Genomic DNA, 22886 nt, shown 5'->3' on the forward strand with positions numbered 1-22886 from the left:
GGAGAGGAGAGCTGAAAAGACTGCTCTCCTATTAGAGGTATGGAGTGTTCTAGAACTAGGCGCCAATTAACAGTTGTACTGAAGGATAAATGTACTCAATGTCACAAAAATAGGTTGGAGAAGCTTCATCAAAATTAGTAAATAGGCCAGGCATGGTGGCACACACGCCTTTAATCCCAGCACTTGGGAGGCAGAGGCAGGCAGATTGCTGTGAGTTTGAGGCTAGCAGAGTCTAGGATAGCCAGGGCTACACAGAGAAACCCTGTCTCAAAAAACAAAAACAAAAACAAAAAAACCAACAACAAAACAAAACAAAATTAGTAAATAGGAAAATGAGATTCAAATTCAGCCCTGCCCTGGGGCTGATGGTACTGAGCTGTGAGCGTGGCTCAGGGGTGGAGCCCTGCCTAGAATCCCTCAGTGAGGGGCTGGGGGCGTGGCTCAGGGATGGAGCCCCTGCCTAGGATCCCCCAGTGAGGGGCTGGGGGCGTGGATCAGGGGTGAAGCCCCTGCCTAGGATCCCCCAGTGAGGGGCTGGGGGCGTGGCTCAGGGGTGGAACCTCTGCCTAGGATCCTCCAGTGAGGGGCTGGGGGTGTGACTCAGGGGTGGACAAATGGGATGCAGCCCCTGGATGCCCCACCATCTCAGTTCCTCTCACCCATACCAATTCCCTGTCCTCCAGCAGCAATACCACAGCTCTCCTCACCCAGGACCTAACCTTGGCCTCAGGGCTACATCCTGGGGCTCTCCTAGCTCTGCCCCCGGCCTGTTCTCTGTGACAGGGCACTGGACCTGCTGTGGACTGGCCATCCACACAGGATGATGAATGCATGCCAGCATGGCTGATGCCACATCTCTTTATGTTTAAATACTGTAGACAACTGAGTCTCACCGCCTTTTAACTTTCACATGTATGGATACCCCCAGCAAATAAACATTAAAAACAAAACAAAACAAGCTGGGCTGTGGTGGCGCACGCCTTTAATTCCAGCACTCAGAGGAGGCAGAGGCAGGCGGATATCTGAGTTCAAGGCCAGCCTGGTCTACAAAGTGAGTTCCAGGACATCCAAGGCTACACAGAGGAACCCTGTCTTGGAAAACAAAACAAAACAAAACAAAACAAAAAGACCCAAACAAACAGCTTGTGTAGACCTGACAGGATAGAATGCTCTAGAAACCAGCCTTCATGGAAGCAGTCATGAGACTACTAACACTAGTACCAAGACACTGAGTGGGAAAGAGCAGACTTTGTGCAAAGGGCTCTGGGAAAATGGCATTTTCATCCACAGAGAAAGGAATATGGACAGCACTCAGAATCCACACTGGAAGACCAGAAGTAGAACCCAAGCTCAGCTCTCTCGGAAACCACAGACCTCTAATTCAGCCAGCACCCCAGGAATGTGGGAGCCATGCAGGCTTGGCAGCCAGTCTTGGATACCACACCAAACTCAAGCAATAAAAGAAAACAAACAAACAAAACCCACCAGGAACTGGACTTTGTCAAAATTATAAACATTCGTACATCAAAGGGTTCCATGGCCAGGGTGAGAGAAGGCACAGCCCCATGAAGGGGAGAGCCGCACTGGCAACTGCTTCTCATCTTCCAACCCACAGAGCCACAGGCTGCACAGCTGCAGATCCGAGTGGAGTCCTGGGCAAGCACTGGGGAGCAAGGGAAAAATGGGATCCTCTCAAACTCTTGGTATGAAGGTGACGCAGCACATGACTGAAGCACAGGCTGGTGATGGCCATCAGGAAGATGATGCAGGGGGATTGCCACAAGTCCCAGGCCAGCCTAGGCTGCAGGGCTGAGACCCTGTCTGCTGGAGCTGAGTGTGGTGGTGATGAGCATCTCTGACCCCAGCACATGGGAGCATCCGGATGTGCAGCCCCGAAACAAACCAGAAGAAACAAAAGCAAGCAACTCAAGCATGGAGTCCCGCTCAGTCAGGAGGCCACAGGGCCCTTGCCTCTCTCTGCAAGGAGCGCAGCTCTCCTGCTCACTTCCTGCCTTCACAGAGGGGAAACTGAGGCCAAGATGGGGTGATCCCTTGCTCCTCTATTGGGCTTGGAGCAAGCCCGGGGTGGCGTGGCAGCAGGACTGAGTTCGGAGTTTGCAGGCAGGCACTCTCCCATAGCATGCATTTATATGATCTGCTCATAACGTTACCGCTTTGCCGAAAAGTCACCCAAGTCCCCAGGGCGGGCATTCAACGCTACCTACCGCTAGTCACCACACCTTCTTGAAGTCACCCTGAGGACAGCCAGGGAGCAGGGTGACCCTTAGCTGTGACTTCCCTCCTGTCATTAGAAAAGACATGTCCCCAACAGGAAACACTCTTTCTGGGTTATCAGAGGCTCCAGGTAGCCTCCTGTGGAGGCCAAGGACATGGTGGCTACACACCGCACCCCTGCTGAGTGTCTGCTGAATACACTGCACACCTGTTGAGTGACTGCTGAATACACCGCACACCTGTTGAGTGACTGCTGAATACACTGCACATTTGCTGAGTGTCTGCTGAGTACACTGCACACCTGCTGCATGTCCACTGAATACACTGTACACCTGCTGAGTGTCCACTGAATACACTGCACACCTGCTGAGTGACTGCTGAATACATTGCATACTTGCTGAGCGTCTGCTGAGTACACTGCACACCCGCTGAGTACCTACAAAATATACTGCACTCCTGCTGAATGACTGCTGAATACACTGCACACCTGTTGAGTGACTGCTGAATACACTGCATCCCTGTGAGTGACTGCTGAGTACAGCCTGCACCTATTAAAGTACATTCCATGCCTGCTGAGTCAGCCTGTGCCTGCTGGGTATATTTTGTCTGGATGCCAAGTGTCCCCCAGCAGCACAGAGCAGCACAGCCAGCTGCTGCAGGTGCACTGGCCACTAATTCCTCTTTTCACAATAGTTGACAGAGGCCATGCAACGGTGCCTCAGTCTAAAGAGGGTACAGAGCTGAGCAGGGCAGGGCAGCCTAGCAAGCCTGCAACCAGTGCTGTGCTCGCCCTACACTCTCTTCCCAGGAGGACAAGGCTGCTGTACCTCACTTCCTCTAAATGCTAAAAGTTGACTGAATCCCTGGCCCCCAAGGCATGCAGGGTGTCTCATTTGTCCAGCCAGTGACACATGGCCACGGCTGGCTGGGACAGGCAACCACCTGAACAGGCCACACTACCAAGCACTACGAGAGAAGTGGCAGGCGGCTGTCTTCAGCTGCAGCTGCCCATAACTCCTGGGCAGGCTTTCCAGGCACTCCACTGACATCACTGCCACAGCCTCCGTGCCCACTCCTTCCTCCTCATCTCGCACCCCTCAAACTTTTGCATTCTTTCCTGCTGCTAGGGAAGGCAGAGGAAGAGACTTCCTGACAAGTGACCTTCACACCCAGCACATACGTATGGGGAGCAAATGTAACGATGTGTAGGTTCCAGAAACCAGGGGAATGAACATGCCTTATAGCGGAAGAGTGCATGACGGGGTCATTGGCCCATGTTGGAAGGCCAGAAACACTAGTGTGAGACACAGGTTACATCCGAGCCACATGACACCTCACATGAGCAACACAGATATGTGACGGGCCCCTCTCTGGAGCTACCATCAATACCGAGGCATCTCCAGCTCCATCCTCTCACACGGCTTTTTTCTGTAGCCTCCATGGCTCCTGTTACCACCTGTCTCCTTCCCTCCCAGCACCCTCACCACGAAATCTCTACTCTGAGAGCTGTTTCCTCTGCTCATGGGTTCTGGCAGACTAGCATACCCTGCTGCAGCCCAGCAGGCTGGCACACTCCCAAACTGCATGATATGAAAGAAATCACTCCGGCTACTGGGTCAGTCTGGCGTGCCCAACCGACTCTGTGACGTGTGCTCTCTGGGCCTCGCAGTCCTGTCATGGGGGCTATCAGCAGCACAGCACTGGCTGGGACAAGCTGCTGGGTCTCCAGCAGCCATGGCTTCACCACCTTCTCTGTACACACATGCCCCAGACACTCAGGGCCTGAGTCCTGCTCCAGTTGTGACTGACGAAAACTTCCAAGGCAGGCTCGGCATTGGGTGGGCTCTCCAAGGAAGAGCTAGTGGGAGTCCACCATACTGCCAAGGCTGGCCTGGAACCCACAATCCTCCTGCCTCAGCCTCCTACGCAATGGCATGGAAGGGGATGCTGATGGTTGTTTGCTTAGAGTCTCAATATGTAACTAAAGCCAATCTCCAAGTTGCAGCAATCCCTCTGCCTCTATGTCTTGCATGCTTACATTACAGCCATGAAACACTACACCTGGTGCTGGTTTTGGGATTTGTTCTGTGGCTGCACACACATATACCCATGGGTACACGGCAGCCACAAGTTGACACAAAGTGTTTCCTCACTGGGCAGCAGCAGCAGGAATCCCCCGTCTCTGCCACCCAGTGCTGGGGTTACAGATGTGTGGCACAAACTCTGTGATCAAACTCTTCACCGAGAAAGCTGTCTCCACAGCTCTTGGTCCCATGTAGCCCAGGCCGAACTCAGGCTAGCTACGTAGGCGGCTTGGATGCTGAATGCCTGATCTCCCTGTCCGCCCTTCCCCCGTGCAGGGAGGGCAGGTGTGCCCACCGAGTGGCCTTCCTCAGAAGGCACTAGGTCCCGCTATCTCCCTGGCTACACTCCACCTCGATGTCCACATGAGACCAAGCTGAAACCAGAAAGCTACCAACACAGACAGTAACTCATCCAGCACAAGCCAGTTAAGTCCGCCTAGTCTCAAACAATGGAGGAGAGGCCCAAGGGACCCACCAGGGACCATAAGGAAACAAGGCAGGAGTCACAAGTTATGCACGTACTGTTCATTGGCCCTGGGGATAACAACTCACATACACACGCATGCACGCACGCACACAGCTCACAGAGAGAACTCTTGCCTGGTACCACTGTCCCAGGGCCAGCAACCAGCTGGTCCCCAGCAGAAGGGTCATTCCCTCTTCCACTTGGGGGAGGCAGGCTTAGGCCTCTGGGCAGCGCCCACACCACTGTGACCTGCCCCCAAACACTGAGACCCAGGGGGTTGCTCTTACTTCTGAGTCCCAGTCAGTTAGAGGCCCACAAAGTCCAGAGAAGGACAGGTGAGGGACTGCTTCATTTGGAGTCACAGAAGTCACAAAAGCTGAACTGCAGGGGTGGTGGTGTGGCTTAGTGGAAAAGTCTGCCTGGCTCCCCCAGAGCGCTCTGCCAGCATGTGGGTGTGTGCCGTGGGTGTTTGTTCTGTCACCAACACTGCATGCAGGAGCACCTGGTGTTACCTGCTGACTACATGCAGAGGCACCTGGACCAGGGCCAGCCCTCGGAGAGCCTCTTGCCCTGGGCCACCTGCTGGACTAACCCAGGCACACGTTCTGTGCAACCAGCAGTGGACATGGTCTGTGGAAATAAAAGCTGCAAGCCAAAGCTCCATGTCATGATGCCATGGCCACCACCACTAGAACTATGACAAAGAACAAATGGCTGCAAATAAAAGTTCTGCCTCCAGGAACCGGAGGAACACAGGACTGGATTGGGAAACTGAGTCAACAGAAGAAAGCATCCTACTGAACCATCTCCAGCTCTTCACTGGGGGATCCTAGGCATGAACCCCATCCCTGAGCCACGCCCCAGCCCCTCACTGGGGGATTCTAGGCAGGGGCTCCATCCCTGGGCAATGCTGCCATTCTTCCTTGTTTGCTTTGATACAAGCCCATAATTGGCTTTACTTTTTTTTTTCCTTTTTATTTGTTTTGTATATTTGGGAAGGGGTGTATGCATGCCAGTGTGTGTGTGTGAGGGGGGATGGGACACAAATTGCAGGAGTCATTTCCTGTTTCTTTCCTTCTACCATGTGCTGGCTACATTTATGTCAAGTGACATAAACTAGAATCATTTCGGAACAGGAACCACAATTGAGAAAATGCTCCCCCATATAGAGCTGTGTACATTTTCTTGACTGATAAGTGATGCGGGGGGAGGCCCAGCCCATTGGGTGTGCTGCCATCCCTGAGCAAGTTGTCCCTGGTTCTATAAGAAAGCAGGCTGAGCAAGCCAGTGAGCGGCACCCTCCCTGGCTCTGCATCAGCTCCTGTCTCCAGGTTCCTGCCCTGCCTGAGTTCCTGCCTTGGCTTCCCTCAGTGATGGAGGAGGCCTGAGAGCTTTAAGCTGGGATAATTCCCTGCATCCCCCAAGTAGTTTTTGGTTAAGGTGTTTTATCACAGTAGTAAGGCACACCATGTGGGTCCGAGGATCACACTCAATGGACTCTGCAGCATTTTTCCCTAGTCAACATCTCACCTCATGTTGTCATGAAATCCTGGGGTCTCGGGCTGGAGAGATGGCACAGTGGGTAAGAGCACTTGCTGTTTTTACAGAGGACCCCGGGTTGGTTCCCAGCTCCCTCACAGAGGCTCACAACTATCTGAAATTCCAGTTCCAGGGGATCCGATGCTGTCTCCTGACTTCCCCAGGAACCAAGCATTCACATGTCGTATGTACAAAAATGTAGGCCACACACACACACACTAAAATAAATGAAAAATAAGTTTTTTTTTCAAGTGACCAAGGGGCCAAGTGTGGTGGCCCTGGGGAGACAAGAGGCAGATGGATCTCTAAGTCTGAGGCCAGACTAGTCTGCAAGTTCTATGTCAGCTAGGGCTACACAGAGAGACCATGTCTTTAAAAAAAGCACAGTGGCTTGGAAGACGGGTCAGTGGTAACAGCACTTCCTGAGTGAGCAACAAGTACCAGCCTGGCATCCACATAAAAATCTGGCCATGGCCATACATTCTTGTAACCCCAGAACTTCAAGAAGGGTAGACACTAGAGGACGGCTGGGGCTTGCTGCCCAGCAGCCCAGTTCAGGACCAACAAGGGACTTGGAGTAAAGAGAAGAAGCCAGAGAAGGATGGAGCAGTACAGGTGACATCCTGCTCTATCCAAGCCCACATGTACACACGTGCACCCCAAACACACACACACACACACACACACACACACACACACACACACACAAAACAAGCAAGTACGGAAGGAAGCCTGGAGTGCACCTCACACTTGCTACCTATCACAAGATTCCAAAGCCAGCCTGGCTAGAGTGAGGCTGTCTCAAACACCGCAACAGCTTTTTTGTTTGTTTGTTTTGGCATAGCTGTGAAACCACAGGAAGAGCTGTCCTCCAAGTCCCGGGGACAGAAGTCTGCCACCATGGTGCCACAGAAGCCTGTGCCTGTCAGGCACCCAGCCGGGCATTCGTCTGCCTATTCTTTGTATGTGGTGTCAGAGACCTCTGTCCCCGTTCCCATGTGGCTGAGGCTGGCCTTGAACTGCTGCGCCTTCCACCTTAGCCTCCTGAATGCTACGTGAGAAGTGTGCACAACCATGGCCGGTCACCTCCCATGCTGAGACGTTGCTGTGACCTCACCAGATCCCATCTACAGGGTCTTTTTGCCACCAAGGTCTCGCTGCTTGGTCCTGGGGCTGAGCACAGACAGATGGTTTTCACATGTTTCCAGCTGCTCTGGGGGTGCCGCCCACATCCTGGAGCAGCTTCTAGAGAGGGGACAGTAATGAGGGTGGCACCCCCTTTCCTCTTGACAGCAGCTTGGGATGTTTGCTCTGCAGAGATCACAGATGGCAGCAGGCAGCCCTGGTAGCACAAGACAAAGTGCCAAAGGGCCAGCTACATGGCTCGGGGCGCATGAAGGTGATTGCCGCCAAGCTCCGATGACCTGAGTTCAATCTCCAGGACACACATGAGAGAAGGCAAGAGACAATTCCAACAAGCTGTCCTTTGGTTTCCACACATGCGCTATGGCACACACATGTGCGTGCACACAGACACACATGGACATACAGACATACACACACAGAGTCACACACACAGATTGAATAACAGGTGTTCCAGGCTCTGTTTTCAGCAAAGCCACTCCTGTCACAGGTACCAGCCAGAATACCACCACTCAGCCTGGGCAGGGCTAGCCTGCACTACTGACTCTGTGAAGAAAGGGCCTCGCTGTGTAGTCAGCCTCCCGAGCATCTGGGAGAGCACACGGGCGCCACCACACCTAGCTGACTAAGGGCATCGCTGCTGTGGGCTAAGATACTTAGTTTCAGTCACAGCAGGAACCCAGTGTCCCAAGGCTATGGCCAGCAGGTGATGCCCAACCCCATCCCCTTCTGCACGAAGAAGCTCCAGATGGCCCCTCGCTCAGGCTGCCAGCGCTCTCATCTGCACACCCCACAGGGCCACTTGCCCCAGGACAGTCTCCAATGGCCTTACCATCTTCCCAGGACACAGGGATCAGAACGTGTGGCATAGACACCTCTTCCCAAGGGGCCAAGAGGTGAGGATCCCCACGTGTACAGCATGACAGACAGAATGACCCAGCCCCACTGGCTCTTCAGTGACACATCACAGTCCTTGGAGCAGCAGAGGGGCAAGCACAGCTGGTGGGCCCCAGAGGCCTGATAACTATCAATGGGGGAGCTGGCAAGGGGCAAGGCCACTATATTTTTTGGGATTTTTTTGGAGGGTTCCTCGAGATGGAGTTTCTCTGTGTAGCCTTGGCTTACCTAGAACTCTCTCTGTAGACCAGGTTGGCCTTAAACTCAAGAGATCCACCTGCATCTGCCTCCCCAGTGCTAGAATTAAAGGTGGGCATCACCACCATGCCTGGCCAATTTTAATTTTTAAATTATGGGTAGTGTATGTAGCTGCAATATGAGTGCAGATGCCCAGAGAGGCCAAAATCCCCTTGGAGCTGGAGATGCAGACAGTTGTGAGCTGTCAGACATGATGGTGAGGACTGAACCCAGGGCCTCTGGAAAGGCAGCCAGTGCCCTTACACTGAGCCCAGAGCTGCTGTTGCCGGGCTGGCCGTGGGGAGCACGCGAGACGCTCTTGACTGCGTCCTCAGTGTGGGCACATCGCATGTGAGTGCTGGGGATCAGAATCCAGTCCGCACGCTTTGTGAAGAGCACTTCACCTTACTACACAAGTCTTCAGCGCTTCCTTTTCCCATTTTTTTCTTTTTCTTAGATTTGTCTTGCTTTATAGCCTAAGCTGTCTTTAAAAGCCTCAGACTCACAGAGATCCTCCTGCCTCAGCCTTCAGCTGCTGAGAGACAGGCTACCCACACCCACCCGTTATATATATTTTAAACTCCATCTATTCGTGGGGCATCACACATGTGAAGGTCAGAGGACAAGTTGCAGGGGTCAGTTTGCTCCTTCTACAAAATGGGTCGCAGGGACTGAACTCAGGTCCTCAGGCTTGGCAGACAGAGCCTTTAGCCACTGGGCTATCTCACCAACCTGCCATCTTTAAAAAGCTGGAATGACGTGTGGACAAGTGCTACAGGGACGACTTTGAAAATTCAGTGCTGAGCATGGAGGCCCAAATCAGAAAGCCGCGGGCTTGCCTGTGATTCCGGAACAGGTGTAGGAACAGGAAGGGAAGTGGCCAGGGATGCTGAGGCGGACAGGGGCCTTTGGGCAATGAAACTGCTCTGGACGACAGCGGTGCGGCCACACGACTCGACAGTCGTCACTCACTTCCCACCCACACTGATCAAGCCGTTCAGCCCTTTCAGGACAGGCACGGTGGCGCTCGCCTGTCCTCCCAGTGCTCAGGAATGGGGAGGCAGGAACGTCAAGACTTGCAAGTCATCCTCAAGCTACTCAGTGAGTTCAAGCTAGCCTGTGCTACATGGGACCTTGCTTCAGTCATCTTTCCCGCAATCATTCATTTCCAGTCTTGTGAAGAAACCAGACTTCCATCAAAACGCTAGCCTTGGAAGTCTTGTTCTGGTTACATTGCAAACACTTGGTATCAACTGTATGCAGACACCTACAATGTGCTGGAAATGAGAGGCAGCCTCAGCCATGCTGCCCAGTGAGGGATAGAGGGATGACACACTTTTTTGTTGTTGTTGCTATTGTTTTGGTCGAGACAGGGTTTCGCTGTGTAGCCCTGGCTGTCCTGGACTTGCTTTGTAGACCAGGCTGGCCTCGAACTCACAGAGATCCGCCTGCCTCTGCCTCCTGAGTGCTGGGACTAAAGGCGTGTGTGCCACCACCCGTCAGATGACACACTTTCATTTGCTCATCCATTTGCTGGCCACCCCTTTCTCCATGTGCTCAGGGGTAACCTGAATCCCCTCGGGAGCAGGACCTGACACGCGCACGTTCCGAGCACACATCTTCATCTGTGATGCCACATTTCAGAGAAACAAGCAACTACCTGTAAAAATCACCCGACCCAAAGGCTCTGGCTGACGAATCAGCGCCTCATGTAAGTGCCCCTGGCAGGTCACACGGGAAGCAGGAAGTAGGCCTCAGAACCCAGGGACACACAGCTGACATGGAAGGGTCAGGGCTCAAGTCCACTCCACTGTGGCCAGGAAGCCATGAAGACCAGCTAGGCGTGCCAAATGGCCCAGCCACCATACCCAAGTCCAGTAGGTGGCTGCTCCCTGTCATGAATGAAGGCCCATCACCTGGTCCCCAGCACAGAGGCAGCACGGGAACCTAGCTGCTACCTCCATTCTGGGGACCCCATGCAGGGCCACTCAGCGATCCCAGAGGGAAAACATCTGCTCTGTGGCAGAAGCAGGAAAACCCAGGGAGGGCACAGGTGACAATGACAAGGTATTGCCTCCTCGTGACAACTGTGCCCTCAGATAACAATGAGGGGAACCCTCTCTTTCAGCTAGCAATCAGGAGTGACAACTGTCCATTCAAGTAGCACAATGGATGACAACAATGGGGCCACTTGTCCCCACAGGTAGCAAGAAGGCAACAACTATCCCCGCAGGTGGCAATGAAGGGTGACATCTGCCCCACCGAGTAGCAATGAAGGGTGACACCTGCCCTCTCAGGTGGCAACGAAGGGTGACATCTGCTCTGTCAAGTATCAATGAAGGGTGACACCTGCCCCATCAGGTAGCAATGTAGGTCCCCCAAGGAAGCAATGATGGGGTCTCAGCCCCATCAGGTAGCAATCAGGGGGTGACACGTGTCCATTCTGACAGCTATGATGAGGGCCCACGTTCCCTCAGGTAAAGATGAGAGATGACACCTGTCCCCTCAGGTAGCTGCAATAGGACCACCTGTCCAGTCCAAAGAGCAATCTCGCGAGCAGCCGCTCCGCACCGCCTGGCGGCGTGGGGACACCTGCGGCGGCCGCAGCCCCGCCCCCGCGTCTCTCCCTCCTCCCCTCCCTCCTCCCCTCCCCTCCCCCGCGCTCTCACCCGCGCGGCTCGCGTCAGGCTCAGGTCCTTCATGACCTCCTCGAAGGCCGCCGTCTCCTCCGCCTGCTTCTGGTTGTGCAGTGCGATCTTCTCGCTAAATTTCCGCGGATTGTTCGAAGTCGCCATCTTCTCGCCGCCGCCTCCTCCTCCTCCTCCTCCTCCTCCACCTCCTCGCCCCCCCCCACTCGCGGACGCCACAGCGCAGGCGCCGGCCTGGCCCACGGCCGGAGAGCAACACGCAGGCGCAAGCGCAGCCCAGAGCACGGCGCAGGCGCACAGGAGAGGCGGGCGGCGCGGGGGGGGGGGGGGGGGGGAGACGCATGCGCGCGGCTAGGCAGCGCGTTTGGAGACCCCCGGGAGGGGCGTGGCCACGCAGGCGCACTAAGACGCGCGCGGCGCGCTTGACAGCGGCCGCCTGGTAGCGTCCTGCACCTTCCGCGAGTGACTTGAGTAGCAGAGAACACGGCAGTACTGATGCCTGAATTCATTAGACTCCAGCATTCACTGAGGACTTAAGGAGGGTCTGCTGTAGACCAGGGCACAGGCATGAACAAGCAGACAAGTGGTACCCCGGGAGCAGGAGGCCAGAGGTGCAGCTCCTGGCCAGAAGCTGGGCTTCTTTTTTTGTTTGTTTGTTTTGTTTTGTTTTGTTTTTCGAGACAGGGTTTCTCTGTGTAGCCTTGACTGTCCTGAACTCACTTTGTAGACCAGGCTGGCCTCGAACTCACAGCGGTCCGCCTGCCTCTGCCTCCCGAGTGCTGGGCTTCTGTATCCAGCAACACACACACATACACACACGCACACACGGCATGTGCACACACACAGATGGATAAGTAAAACTTTTACACTTAAAAATATTAGAAGAGCTAGAGAGTTGGCTCCATAGGTAAGACTATTCGCTGTGTCCACGGTGAGGACCAGAGTTCGAATCTCCAGCACACGTACAAAAGTTGGGTGTGGCCATGCATGCCTGTGACCTCCAAGTTAGGGAAGTGGAGACAGGAGCTGGCCGGTCATTGTAGCTGAAAGATGAGCTCCAAGTTCAGCAAGAGGCCCTGCCTCAAAGAAACAGGTAGAGAGAAAGATACCTGGCACCTGTCTGGCACACACTCGAGCACACACACAGACACACCTATACACAGACACATATGTATGCACTCACCTGCACACACACAAACCGGCACAGTCATACACACACAAAGAGACATACTCACACACGCACTGATCCATACAGACACTCATGCACACACACACACACACACCCTTGCAGTGCTGAAGGTGACTGTATGAGTTACAGACCCACAGAGGAAAAGGAGCCTTGAGGTCCTGGGTCCAGCTGTACCTGAAGGAGGGCACCGGAGGCTGTTGTACCCTCCCCATCTGTCCCACCTAGCACTGTCCAGCAGAGGGGACACACTCCTGTGACCCAGCTAGTTCTTGCTGTTGTCCTGTGAGGTCAGAGGGCACAGACAGCCCACAACTGCCAGGAACAGATTAAACAGGGGGGCCACCGCTAGAACTGGGCTCCAGCCAAGACTGTGGCTGCCATCCCTCATGGCTTCAGAAGGCTTTAGTGATATTAACACGCAGTGATTAAACACCAGATGTCCCTGTTGCTTACTCAGGTCTGGAGGCATCCCATCCCAGCCACAGGCAAGTGGGGGACACAGGCTGAGAGGGAGCAGAGGTCGGGAGGTCACGCCAGGGGCCGTGTTTTGCTCACCCCATTCACTCCACAGCCCTGCCTGTGATGAGGTCGTCCAGCTCCCAGGTGCTGAGCAGCCAGACCCAGGCCTTCCTCCTGATGCCCTGATGCCCTGATGCCCCACCCCAGGCCTTTCTCCTGATGCCCGATGCCCCACCCCAGGCCTTTCTCCTGATGCCCCGATGCCCCACCCCAGGCCTGAGGAGGCAGACACGGAGAGACTCATGTCCATTATCTCTGTCACACCTGCCATTCCAGGACTGGGGAAACTGAGGTAGAAGGGTGGAAAACTCAAGGCAGGGCCTGGAGAGTCGACTCAGCAGGCAGTGTGGTGGTTTGAATAAGAATGGCTAAGCCAGGCATGATGGCGCACGCCTTTAATCCCAGCACTTGAGAGGCAGAGGCAGGCAGATCGCTATGAGTTCAAGGCCAGCCTGGTCTACAAAGTGAGTCCAGGACAGTCAATGCTACACAGAGAAACCCTATCTCGAAAAAAAAAAAAAAAAAAAAACCAAATAATAAATAAATAAATAAATAAAAATAAATAAAATAAAGAATGGCTAAGCCAGGCATGATGGTACACGCCTTTAATCCCAGCAAAGGCAGAGGCAGGTAGATCGCTGTGAGTTTGAGGCTATCCTGGTCTACAAAGCAAGTCCAAGACAGCCAAGGCTACACAGTGAAACCCTGTCTCAATAAACCAAAAAACAAAACAAAACAAAAGAATGGTCCCCATAGGGCTGAGAGATGGCTCAGAGGTTAAGAGCACTGACTGAGGCCGGGTGTGGTGGCACACGCCTTTAATCCCAGCACTCGGGAGGCAGAAGCAGGCAGATCGACCTGAGTTCAAGGCCAGCCTGGTCTACAAAGGGAGTCCAGGACAGCCAAGGCTACACAGAAAAACTCTGTCTCAAAAAAAGAAAGAAAGAAAGAAAGAAAGAAAGAAAGAAAGAAAGAAAAGCACTGACTGCTCTTCCAAAGGTCCTGAGTTCAATTCCTAGCAACCACATGGTGGCTCACGACCATGTATAATGTGATCTAATGCCCTCTTCTGTCCTGCAGGTGCACATGGGGGCAGAGCACTGTATGCATAATAATAAATCTTTGGAAAAAAAAAAAACAGAATGGCCACCATGGGCTCAGATATATCCATGCCAGGGAGTGGCACTATTTAAGGACAGTTGGTGTAGCTTTGCTGGAGCAAGTGTGTCACTGAGGGTAGACTCTGCAGTTTCAAAAGCTCAAGCCAGCACCAGTGGCTTTCCCTCTGTGCCTGCTGCCATGCATGACGCAGAACTCTCGGCTCTTCCAGCACCACGTCTGCCTGCCCGCCGCCATGCACCACGTCTGCCTGCACGCCGCCATGCTTCCCCCCATGATGAAAATGGACTAAACCTCTGAAACTGTAAACCAGCCCCAATGAAATGTTTTCCTCTGTAAGAGTTGCCATGGTGATGCTGTGTCTCCACAGCAATAGAACAGTCACTGAGACAATGAGGAAAACACAGGGACTAGGTTCCATTCCTGCCATCCACAGAGCCGCTCACAGCCATATGTAGCTCCAGTTCTGGGGAATCGGATGCCTCTTCTGGCCTCTGTGTGCACTGCACTCACAAGTGCACCTACACTCACAATGGCAGACAGAAATGCTATAACTAACTATATTTTAAATAAAATAAAAAAGAGCTGGGAAACTGGCTCCATGGGTGTGCATGCCGGCTGCACAAGCATTAGGACCGAGTTTGGACCCCCACATGCATGTAGAAAATGGGCATGCTGTAACCCCAGCACTGGGGAACGGACAGGTGGATCCTGGGGGTTCACTGGCCAGTCAGCCTGACAAAATGGTAAATAACTGTATCAAGTGAACAAGGGTGAGAGGGATGGTGGAATATTCCAGATGTCCTGCCCTGGCCTCTGCCTGCTTGTAAATAGACAAAAACTCTTGTGTGAATGCAACACACATAAACTCATACACACATACGCTCATACACACACACTCACACACACACTCACACACACACACTCACACAACACTCACACACACTCACACACTCACACACACTCACACAACACTCACACACACTCACACACACTCACACACTCATACACACATACATTCATACACACTCACACACAGACACTAACACAGAGACACCCACACACACTCAGACACAGACACTCACACACACACTCACACACAGACACTAACACAGAGACACACATTCACTCTCACACATCTTCATCATCGTTGTCGTATTAATGGCAGCACAGTAAGTGGGCCTGCCCTGTGAAACCAGGGCATATAGATGCTGCCATTAAAGCCTGAGTCGCCGGGTGTGGTGGCGCACACCTTTAATCCCAGCACTCGGGAGGCAGAGGCAAGCAGATCGCTGTGAGCTCAAGGGCAGCCTGGTCTACAAAGCAAGTCCAGGACAGCCAGGGCTACACAGAGAAACCCTGTCTCAAAAAAGCCTGTGTCACCTCAGCCACGTAGTCCCAAGAGCCGGCATAGGAGGGAACTTCTCTGTGACCCTCCCCTGGATCTTTCTAGGCCTCTCCTTCAGTGCCTCAGATCATACATGTCACATGTCACATGGCAAGAACACAGGGGAACTCCTATTGACCCCTCAAAACATGTCACACGGTCTCCCTCCCTCTGGCAGAAGTCCCTTTTTGATCCTCAAGCAGCAGTGAGCCAGCTCTGCACACTTGCCTGTCCGTGGGTCACTCTCTGGGAGGGGACGACAGATGCTAAGGGACATTACAGTGCACACCTTAGAAAGCAGTCATCCAGGCCTCTTGGACCATGCGTGCGCATGTTTGTATGCACACATGCAGGTCATAAATAGGCCATTGGATGCCTTCTTCAGTACTCTCCAGTTTACTTTTAAGTGTGTGCACGAGCATAAGCGTACATGCTTATATGGCGCGTCAGAGGACCACTTGTGAGAGTCAGTTCTCTTGCTCCATCATGGGGAGCCTGGGGATTGAACTCAGGCTGTCAGGGCTGCAAGTGCCTTTATCTGCTGAGCCATCTCGCCAGCCCCCAGATGTTTTCTGTCCTTCAAGTCACAGTTCTACCTGGCCCCAAGTGTTCCCTGCCAGCTTCCCCAATGCCACCTCCCCATTCCCTTCTCATGCCCTCCCCTCCAGCAGGCTGCATCCTGCCTCAGGACCTTTGCACTTGTAGCACTCTGCTCGCCTCCCCAGGCCCCAGACCCCAGCAGGCCTCCCAGGAGAAGTTAAGTCAAAATCTAAACTCTCACAGTGGCGGTGGTGGGCAGGCTTGCTCTCGGGCCTTCTCTGTGCTTTCGCTGGGTTAGCACGGGGGACAAAACTCCATCTAGCATGCTATGGGAAGATGAAGAAGACTCACTTAGCTCATCCTGCAAGCTGTAGCCACCTGGGGAAACTCAGCAAGATGGGGCTTCTCTCGCTGCTCTGTGTTTTTTGGGATGATGGCTGTTCAGGGGTGAATCCAGGCTGCTGAGTCTGGGAGGCAGAGGTGGGCTAGCTCGGGCTGCAGTCAGACATAGGAACCAGGAAGTGCGAGGGTGGTGGCAGGCAGCCGATGTCCGGCAGCAGCATCAGGGCTGCAGTGCAGCGACGCGTCCTCAGGTTCCCTCCAGTGCTGCAAGCTGCCAAAGCCGACCCGAAGTCCACCTGCATGGCAGTCAGCTGAGCCCCAGGAAATGTCACCCACGTAAGGCTTGAGCCGGTGCATCAGTAAAATGGACGACAGCACATGAAGGTTTGCAGCCTAGCAGAGCTCCCCTGAGTTCAATCCCCAAGCCCTACATGGTGCAAAGAGAGAACCGACGCCTACAAGCTGCCTCTGACTTCCATGTGTGTGGCACATATGTAAACACACGCACTCACACACATCTGCACTCACACCCGTGTCCTCATACATACTTGCACACATGCACTCAAACACACGTGCACTCATACACATGTGTACTCACACATGCACTCACACACATGCACTCACACATGTGCACTCACACACACATGCACTCACACACACATGTGCACTCATACACACACTCACTCGCAGAAGAAAAAACTGTAAAAAGGCTAGGGCTAAAGAAATGGCTCAGTGGTTAGAGCACCGTTTGCTTTTGCAGAGGTCCTGGGTTCGATTTCTGGTACCTACATGGCAGCTGAGTGTGTGCAGCCACGCCAGACCTGGCTTTTCCTGACTGCCTAGCATTCAGGTTTTTGGTTCCTTTGGGGAGTTGGCCCACATGAATAAAAGTCCCCAAATCAATGTGAAGGGTCAAACTATTGGCTCCCATTCCCCATCCGTAACTGTGCCCACAGCCTCGGCCACAAGTCCCCATGGCTTGGTGATTCATCCTTTTCAGGGAGAAATGTCCACTGGACATGGTGGCCACAGCCATGTGGCTTTGTGTTGTGCACTTGGTAGATGGCGGCTGCAGCAGCATAGGAGCCGAGCAGCTGGAGCTCAGCAGTGGGCTTCGGTTCCACGTGGCCTTGGGCACCTGGGCTAGCGGAATGGGGTCCTGGTTCACTGCTGGTCTCAAAGGTGCATGAGACTAGGGCAGAGGCCCGCCTGTGAAAAGCCTCACGCCCAGAAGCCAACTGAGCCTGGGTCACTCACACACTCAGCGCCTGCTTGCCCACAGGAGAGAACGTGTTAACAGTTCATGAGGGGCCATTTCTTGGGTGTTTGTTTTTGAGACAGGCTCTCACTCAGCAGCTATGGCTGCCCTGGAATCTGCTCTCACTCCGCGCCGCCCCCCCCCCCCCCCCCCCCCCCCGCCCCTCTCGCTTCTGAGACAGAGTTTCTCTGTATAGCCCTGGCTGTCCTAGACTCACTGTGTAGACCAGGCTGGCCTTGAACTCACAGCGATCTGCCTGCCTCTGCCTCCCGAGTGCTGTGTGCCACCACGCCTGGCTATGGAATACTCTCTTAAGTCCAAGCTAGCCTTGGGCTCACAGAGATCCACCTGCTTCTGTGGATCAAAGGGGCGTGCCACCACACCCGGCTATGGGGCTATTTCTTATGCAGCAGTAGCTGACCAATTCGATTTATAGATGTGCTCTCCCTCCTGTTAGTGGCTGAAATATGGGCAGAGGATACAGATACTGGGTGTAGACAGTTTGAATCAGAGTGACCATCACAGGCTCATATGTTTGAAAGCCTGGTCCCTAGTTGGTGGAATTTGGAAGGTGTGGCCTTGTTGGAGAAGGTGTGTCACTGGGGTGGGTCTTGAGCTTTCAAAAGTCAGGCCTGTTGGAAAACATCTTTAATCCCAGCATTCAGGGAGGCAGAAGCAGGTGGATCTCTGTGAGCTCAAGGCCAGCCTGGTCTACAAAGTGAGTCTAAGATAGCCAGGGATACACAGAGAACCCTTGTCTCAATGCTGGCCCCAGAAAAGCCACAGTATTCCATGTGCGCTCTGCCTGGTGGTTGCTGGTTTTTTTGTTTGTTTGTTTTGTTTTTTGTTTTTCGAGACAGGGTTTCTCTGTTTAGCCTTGGCCATCCTGGACTCACTTTGTAGACCAGGCTGGCCTCAAACTCACAGCGATCCGCCTGCCTCTGCCTCCCGAGTGCTGGGATTAAAGGCATGCGCCACCACACCCAGCGGTGGTTGCTGTTTTAACGTGTACTCTCAGCTACTGCTCCAGGGCCGCATCTGCCTGCCGCTGTGCTCCTTGCTGTGATGCTCCTGGCCTCAGCTCTGAAACTACAAGCCTAGTCAACTCTTCTATAGGTTGCCTTGGCCATGGTGTCACTAATGGGACAGGCAAGATGGGTCCATGGACAATAGGAGCTTGCCACCAAGCGTGACGACCTGAGTTCAGTCCCTGGATCTGATACAGTGGAAGGAGAGGACCGACTGCTGCCTCTGCATGCTCACTGTAGTGTGCAGTGACAACAGAAGCGCCCTCAGCATCCAGGATTGTGATGCCCCTCCAGCTCAGGGTTTGGCTGCCTCATCCATTTATTCCTCTAAACTCAGCCTCTTGGCCTCTGGGAGCTACCAGCCTCCCTATGTAGCCAAGGATTGCCTAGAACTTGCAATCCCCCTGCCTCAGCTTCTAGGGTCCTGGGATGGATGGCAGGTGTGTGCCACAATGCCTGGCTGTGTGCGCAAGTGTGTCACCTCACACGTGCAGGTACAAGCCCGGTCTGTTCCATGCACATTATAATGTGCTTGTGCACAAGTGGGGGCAAAAGGACGTCAAGTGTCCTGCTCTACCCCCTCAGTCCCTAGCTCCCCACTTTCCACAGTACTGGCATGAAGACACTTGTGATCATACCGCTTTTTGTGGGGGTGCTGAGATCTGAACACGCAGCACCCCAAGCTGCTCTGCCACTCCCTGTCCCATTTGGTGTGTATGTGCATGGCACGTGTGTATACCATGGGACACAAATGGAGGTCGAAGAGTAATTTGCAGGTGTCAGTTCTGTCCCTCCACCACGTGGGTCCAAGGACCAAATTCAAGTTGCCACTGAGCCATCTCGCTGGCCCCTAATTCTGATTTATTTGGTTTTGTCTACCACAAAACCTGGCTGCTATGTCTTAAGTAGCATTTCAGACAGCAAGGAGTCTGAGGCCCAACAAGCCAGGATAAAATGATGGCTCCCATGACTGTAAGGCTTTGGAGGCAGGGATGGGTATCTCTATGACTCAACATACCTTGCTCCTCACTGCCACAAGATGGCTACAGAAGCTCCTGGCATCCTGTCCACAGAGGAAGCAGCAAGGGAGGGAGGGGGCAGCAAAGTCTCTCTCTTGTCTCAAGAAACTGCCGACCCCTTGGAGCTTGCTGCCCAGAGCTGGGAGCTGTGCCCAGATTGAAAAACAACCCCAGCCAAAGGCACTGCCAAGAACGGGTCGGACCGAATGTTAAATCAACCCCTGGGGCTGGGCACACGGCTGCTGGCAGCGAACCAGAGTTCTGGTGCTGAGGAGGGAGCTGTGGCTGTTAGGTCAGCCCCTGGGACCATGAGAGAGCTAAGCAGGGGGCCTGCGCTGGGTGGGGACACAGCTTGGCACCAAGCGATGGTGCCACAGACTGGCACCCACCTCTCTTGGGTATAGCATCCTCTGGCCGGGTCCCTCTGGGCTAGGTCCCAGGCTGCAGCCAGGCAGCCAGGTGCGGCCAGCACTAAGGAGCGCACAGAGGATCTCAGCCGTGAGAATATTCAAGCTGGAGACACTTCTGGAAAGTGAGCCAGGGGCCGGCTTCCAAGCTGGTCCGGGCCAGGCGCATTCCCACCTCACAAGGCTCCCTGGAGGCCCCCGTAGCCTGACTCACTGCGAGGCCCTGGAAGTCACACTTGGCCTGTCTCTCGGGCCTGCAAACCCCTGTCCCCTGAGAGGGCAGTTTCCCACAGCCAGAGCCCAGGTGTGGAGGGAGGTGCCTGAGGACCTTGGCCAGGGCTTCTAAGAAGAAGCCCGAAACAGCCCAGTGTCCCTAGGCTCAAGGCAGTTCGGTTCGGGGTCCTAAGACTGTAAGATAAAAGGCAGAGAGGCCAGGGCAGGGCTGCTACCAACCTCTGAGAGGGCATCTGCGGGAAGCTGGAGCTGGCTTCTCTGTGTGATGGGGATAGAAACCAGGGCTCACACACACTACATCTGCCATTTGCCACAGAGACCTGCCCCAGTCCCTCGCAGGGGTGGGGTCGGGTGTGGATTCTAGGCAGGACTCTACAGCTGAGCCACTCCTTCAGCAACTCACTGAGGGGTTCTAGGTAGGGGCTCCAGCCCTGAGCCACACTCCTTGCTTGGTGAGCTCACCCTTAACCATATGTGAGAGCATGTGTGTGTTTGAGATGGTGCACAGGCAGAAGCCCACGTGTTTGGCATGTCCAGCTTGAGTTGCTGTGTGTCCTCACACTCAGGTGTGCCCCTGTGTGTGGTGTGCGCATGTGTAGTGCACAGGCATTTTTCCCTTTCTCTGAAGGACACAGACATTCACTGACTGAACATGCAAGTCAGCTTCTGCTAATTAAAACCAGCTTTTTCATGTTTAAAGTTTACAATACAAAAAATAATTTTCCTTTCTTCAGGGGGGTGGGGTGGGCGCCAAGGAAGGAGCAGGGGCCCCCAAGAACATTCCATAAACTGGCTCAGATGGCTCTGTACAGTCGCCCTAGTTAGATACAGCAGTGCCCCCACACCAGGCAGGCGCCCCAGCCAGCTCACTGGGGACAAGATGTTGTGAGGTGCTATGTGATCTGGGGGACTTGTGGCTGGCAGACACTTCACCCTACCCCTCTGCAGAAGGCTGGAGGCCTTCTCCCCGGGGAAGCTCAGGTTCTGGGGAGCTAGAATGTCTTGGTGGGTTCCGTCTGGATGCCCTGGCAGCCTCAGTTCCTCCCTTCCACACATCGGCTCTTACTTCAGCAGGCCTTGCCTGAGCCTTGCTGTGGATGGTGGCTGGGGTGGCAGGGCAGGCAGCTTGGGGTGAAATGGAGGATGACAGCAGCAGCTTTCTTAGGATATCAGGCACTTGTTCCCTGGGCTGGGCTGGGGGAAGGCTCCTGGAGGTCCTTGTCCTTGGAGGAGCACCTGGGAGGGTGGAAACAGGTCCTACTGGCTCTGCCCCATCAGAGCCTTATCTGCAGCGGGGTATGCATCTGAGCAGAGTGAAGCTTCTGGGGGTTGCCTGGAGAGGTCCCTCACTAGATCCTGTACACTCCCTTCCAGGCTGCCCAACAAGGCCCAAGCTGGCCCCCCAGCCAAGCCCTGCAGCTCCCTGTTCAGTGCGGAGGGTAAAGAAATAGGGATGGAGAGGGAGCCCTCAAAGCCGGAGGGATGGAGAGGGAGCCCCCGCAGGCGGAGGTCAGGCAGGCTGCAGGCAGCCGGCACAGGTCTGCTCCATCCTTCACCATAAAGTCTTTATTAAATAAAAGGACTGCTCAGCAGAGGTCGCGGCAAAGGAGTGGGGTTAATTACTCATGCAATGAGTGGCCGCACAATGTCGACATCCATTTGTCTGTGGGCAGCAAGGGACACTTTAAATCACCAGAGAACAACCTCATTTGGAAGATAGTGGGGCTGGCTTCCTTAAACAAGGGGAAAAAAAAGAAAAGAAAGAAAGCACAAAGATGAGACTTCAGCTTTCAAACAGCAGAACAAAGCATAGCTGACATCTCGGTCAGGCTATTAGAGTGCATGGCAGCAGCACCCCCCACTGCCCCCAGGGTGGGGGACCCATGGAAAGGCCAGACCTGGGAGTGTGGCTGCCTGCAGCCAGCGTGGGAGATGGGCACCCAGACCTGGGAGTGTGGCCCTGCAGCCAGCGTGGGAGATGGGCACAAAGCTCGGTCTCCTCCCTCTTGTCTGACAGAGGCCGCCCAGCCTGAGTTGGCTTTTGTGTTTCCTGTGTTTGGTTTTTGTGGGTTTTGTCATTGTTCTGTGGCCCTGGCTGGCCTGGAACTTGCAATGATCCTCCTTCCTCGGCCTCCAAGTATTGGAACAACAGGCCACCATGCCTCATATGGCTCTGTCTTCTTATTTTTTTTTTTTTCTTTTTTTTTTTTTGGTTTTTCGAGACAGGGTCTCTCTGTGTAGCCTTGGCCATCCTGGACTCACTTTGTAGACCAGGGCTGGCCTTGAACTCACAGCGATCCGCCTGCCTCTGCCTCCCGAGTGCTGGGATTAAAGGCGTGCACCACCATGCCCGGCTCGGCTCTGTCTTCTTATAAAAGCGGACTGGTGCACACCAGTGCTAGGTCCCTGATTGAACAGGGAGCCTGTTGGGGATGCTCCGGGAACCCATGTGTCCAGGTGGGCCAGGGTGCTTGGTGGTGAAGACGTGACTGCAGCTGCCCTGTTAGGGTGCCTCTGGGGCAGGCATGTGCCTGCATCCTGAATGCTGCCCGGGCACCATGGAGCTGATTTACAATCTTAAGTTACACTCGTTTG

At 54.1% G+C, this 22886-nt stretch overlaps 1 protein-coding gene across 2 annotated transcripts in view; it reads right to left on the reverse strand.

Moving 5' to 3' along the window:
* The window catches only part of Crtc1 (CREB regulated transcription coactivator 1), a 53644-nt gene extending 42233 nt beyond the window's left edge, over positions 1-11411 (reverse strand). For both annotated transcript variants that reach the window (XM_051169623.1, XM_051169622.1), the window contains exon 1: positions 11271-11411. In XM_051169623.1, coding sequence (XP_051025580.1) covers positions 11271-11396 — 126 coding nt within the window. In that variant the 5' untranslated portion in view covers positions 11397-11411. The remainder of the gene's footprint in view (positions 1-11270) is intronic.
* Between the last annotated feature and the right edge of the window lie 11475 nt (positions 11412-22886).

This window comes from Acomys russatus, chromosome 27, assembly GCF_903995435.1.
Source record: "Acomys russatus chromosome 27, mAcoRus1.1, whole genome shotgun sequence".
Classification (NCBI taxonomy): Eukaryota; Metazoa; Chordata; class Mammalia; order Rodentia; family Muridae; genus Acomys; species Acomys russatus.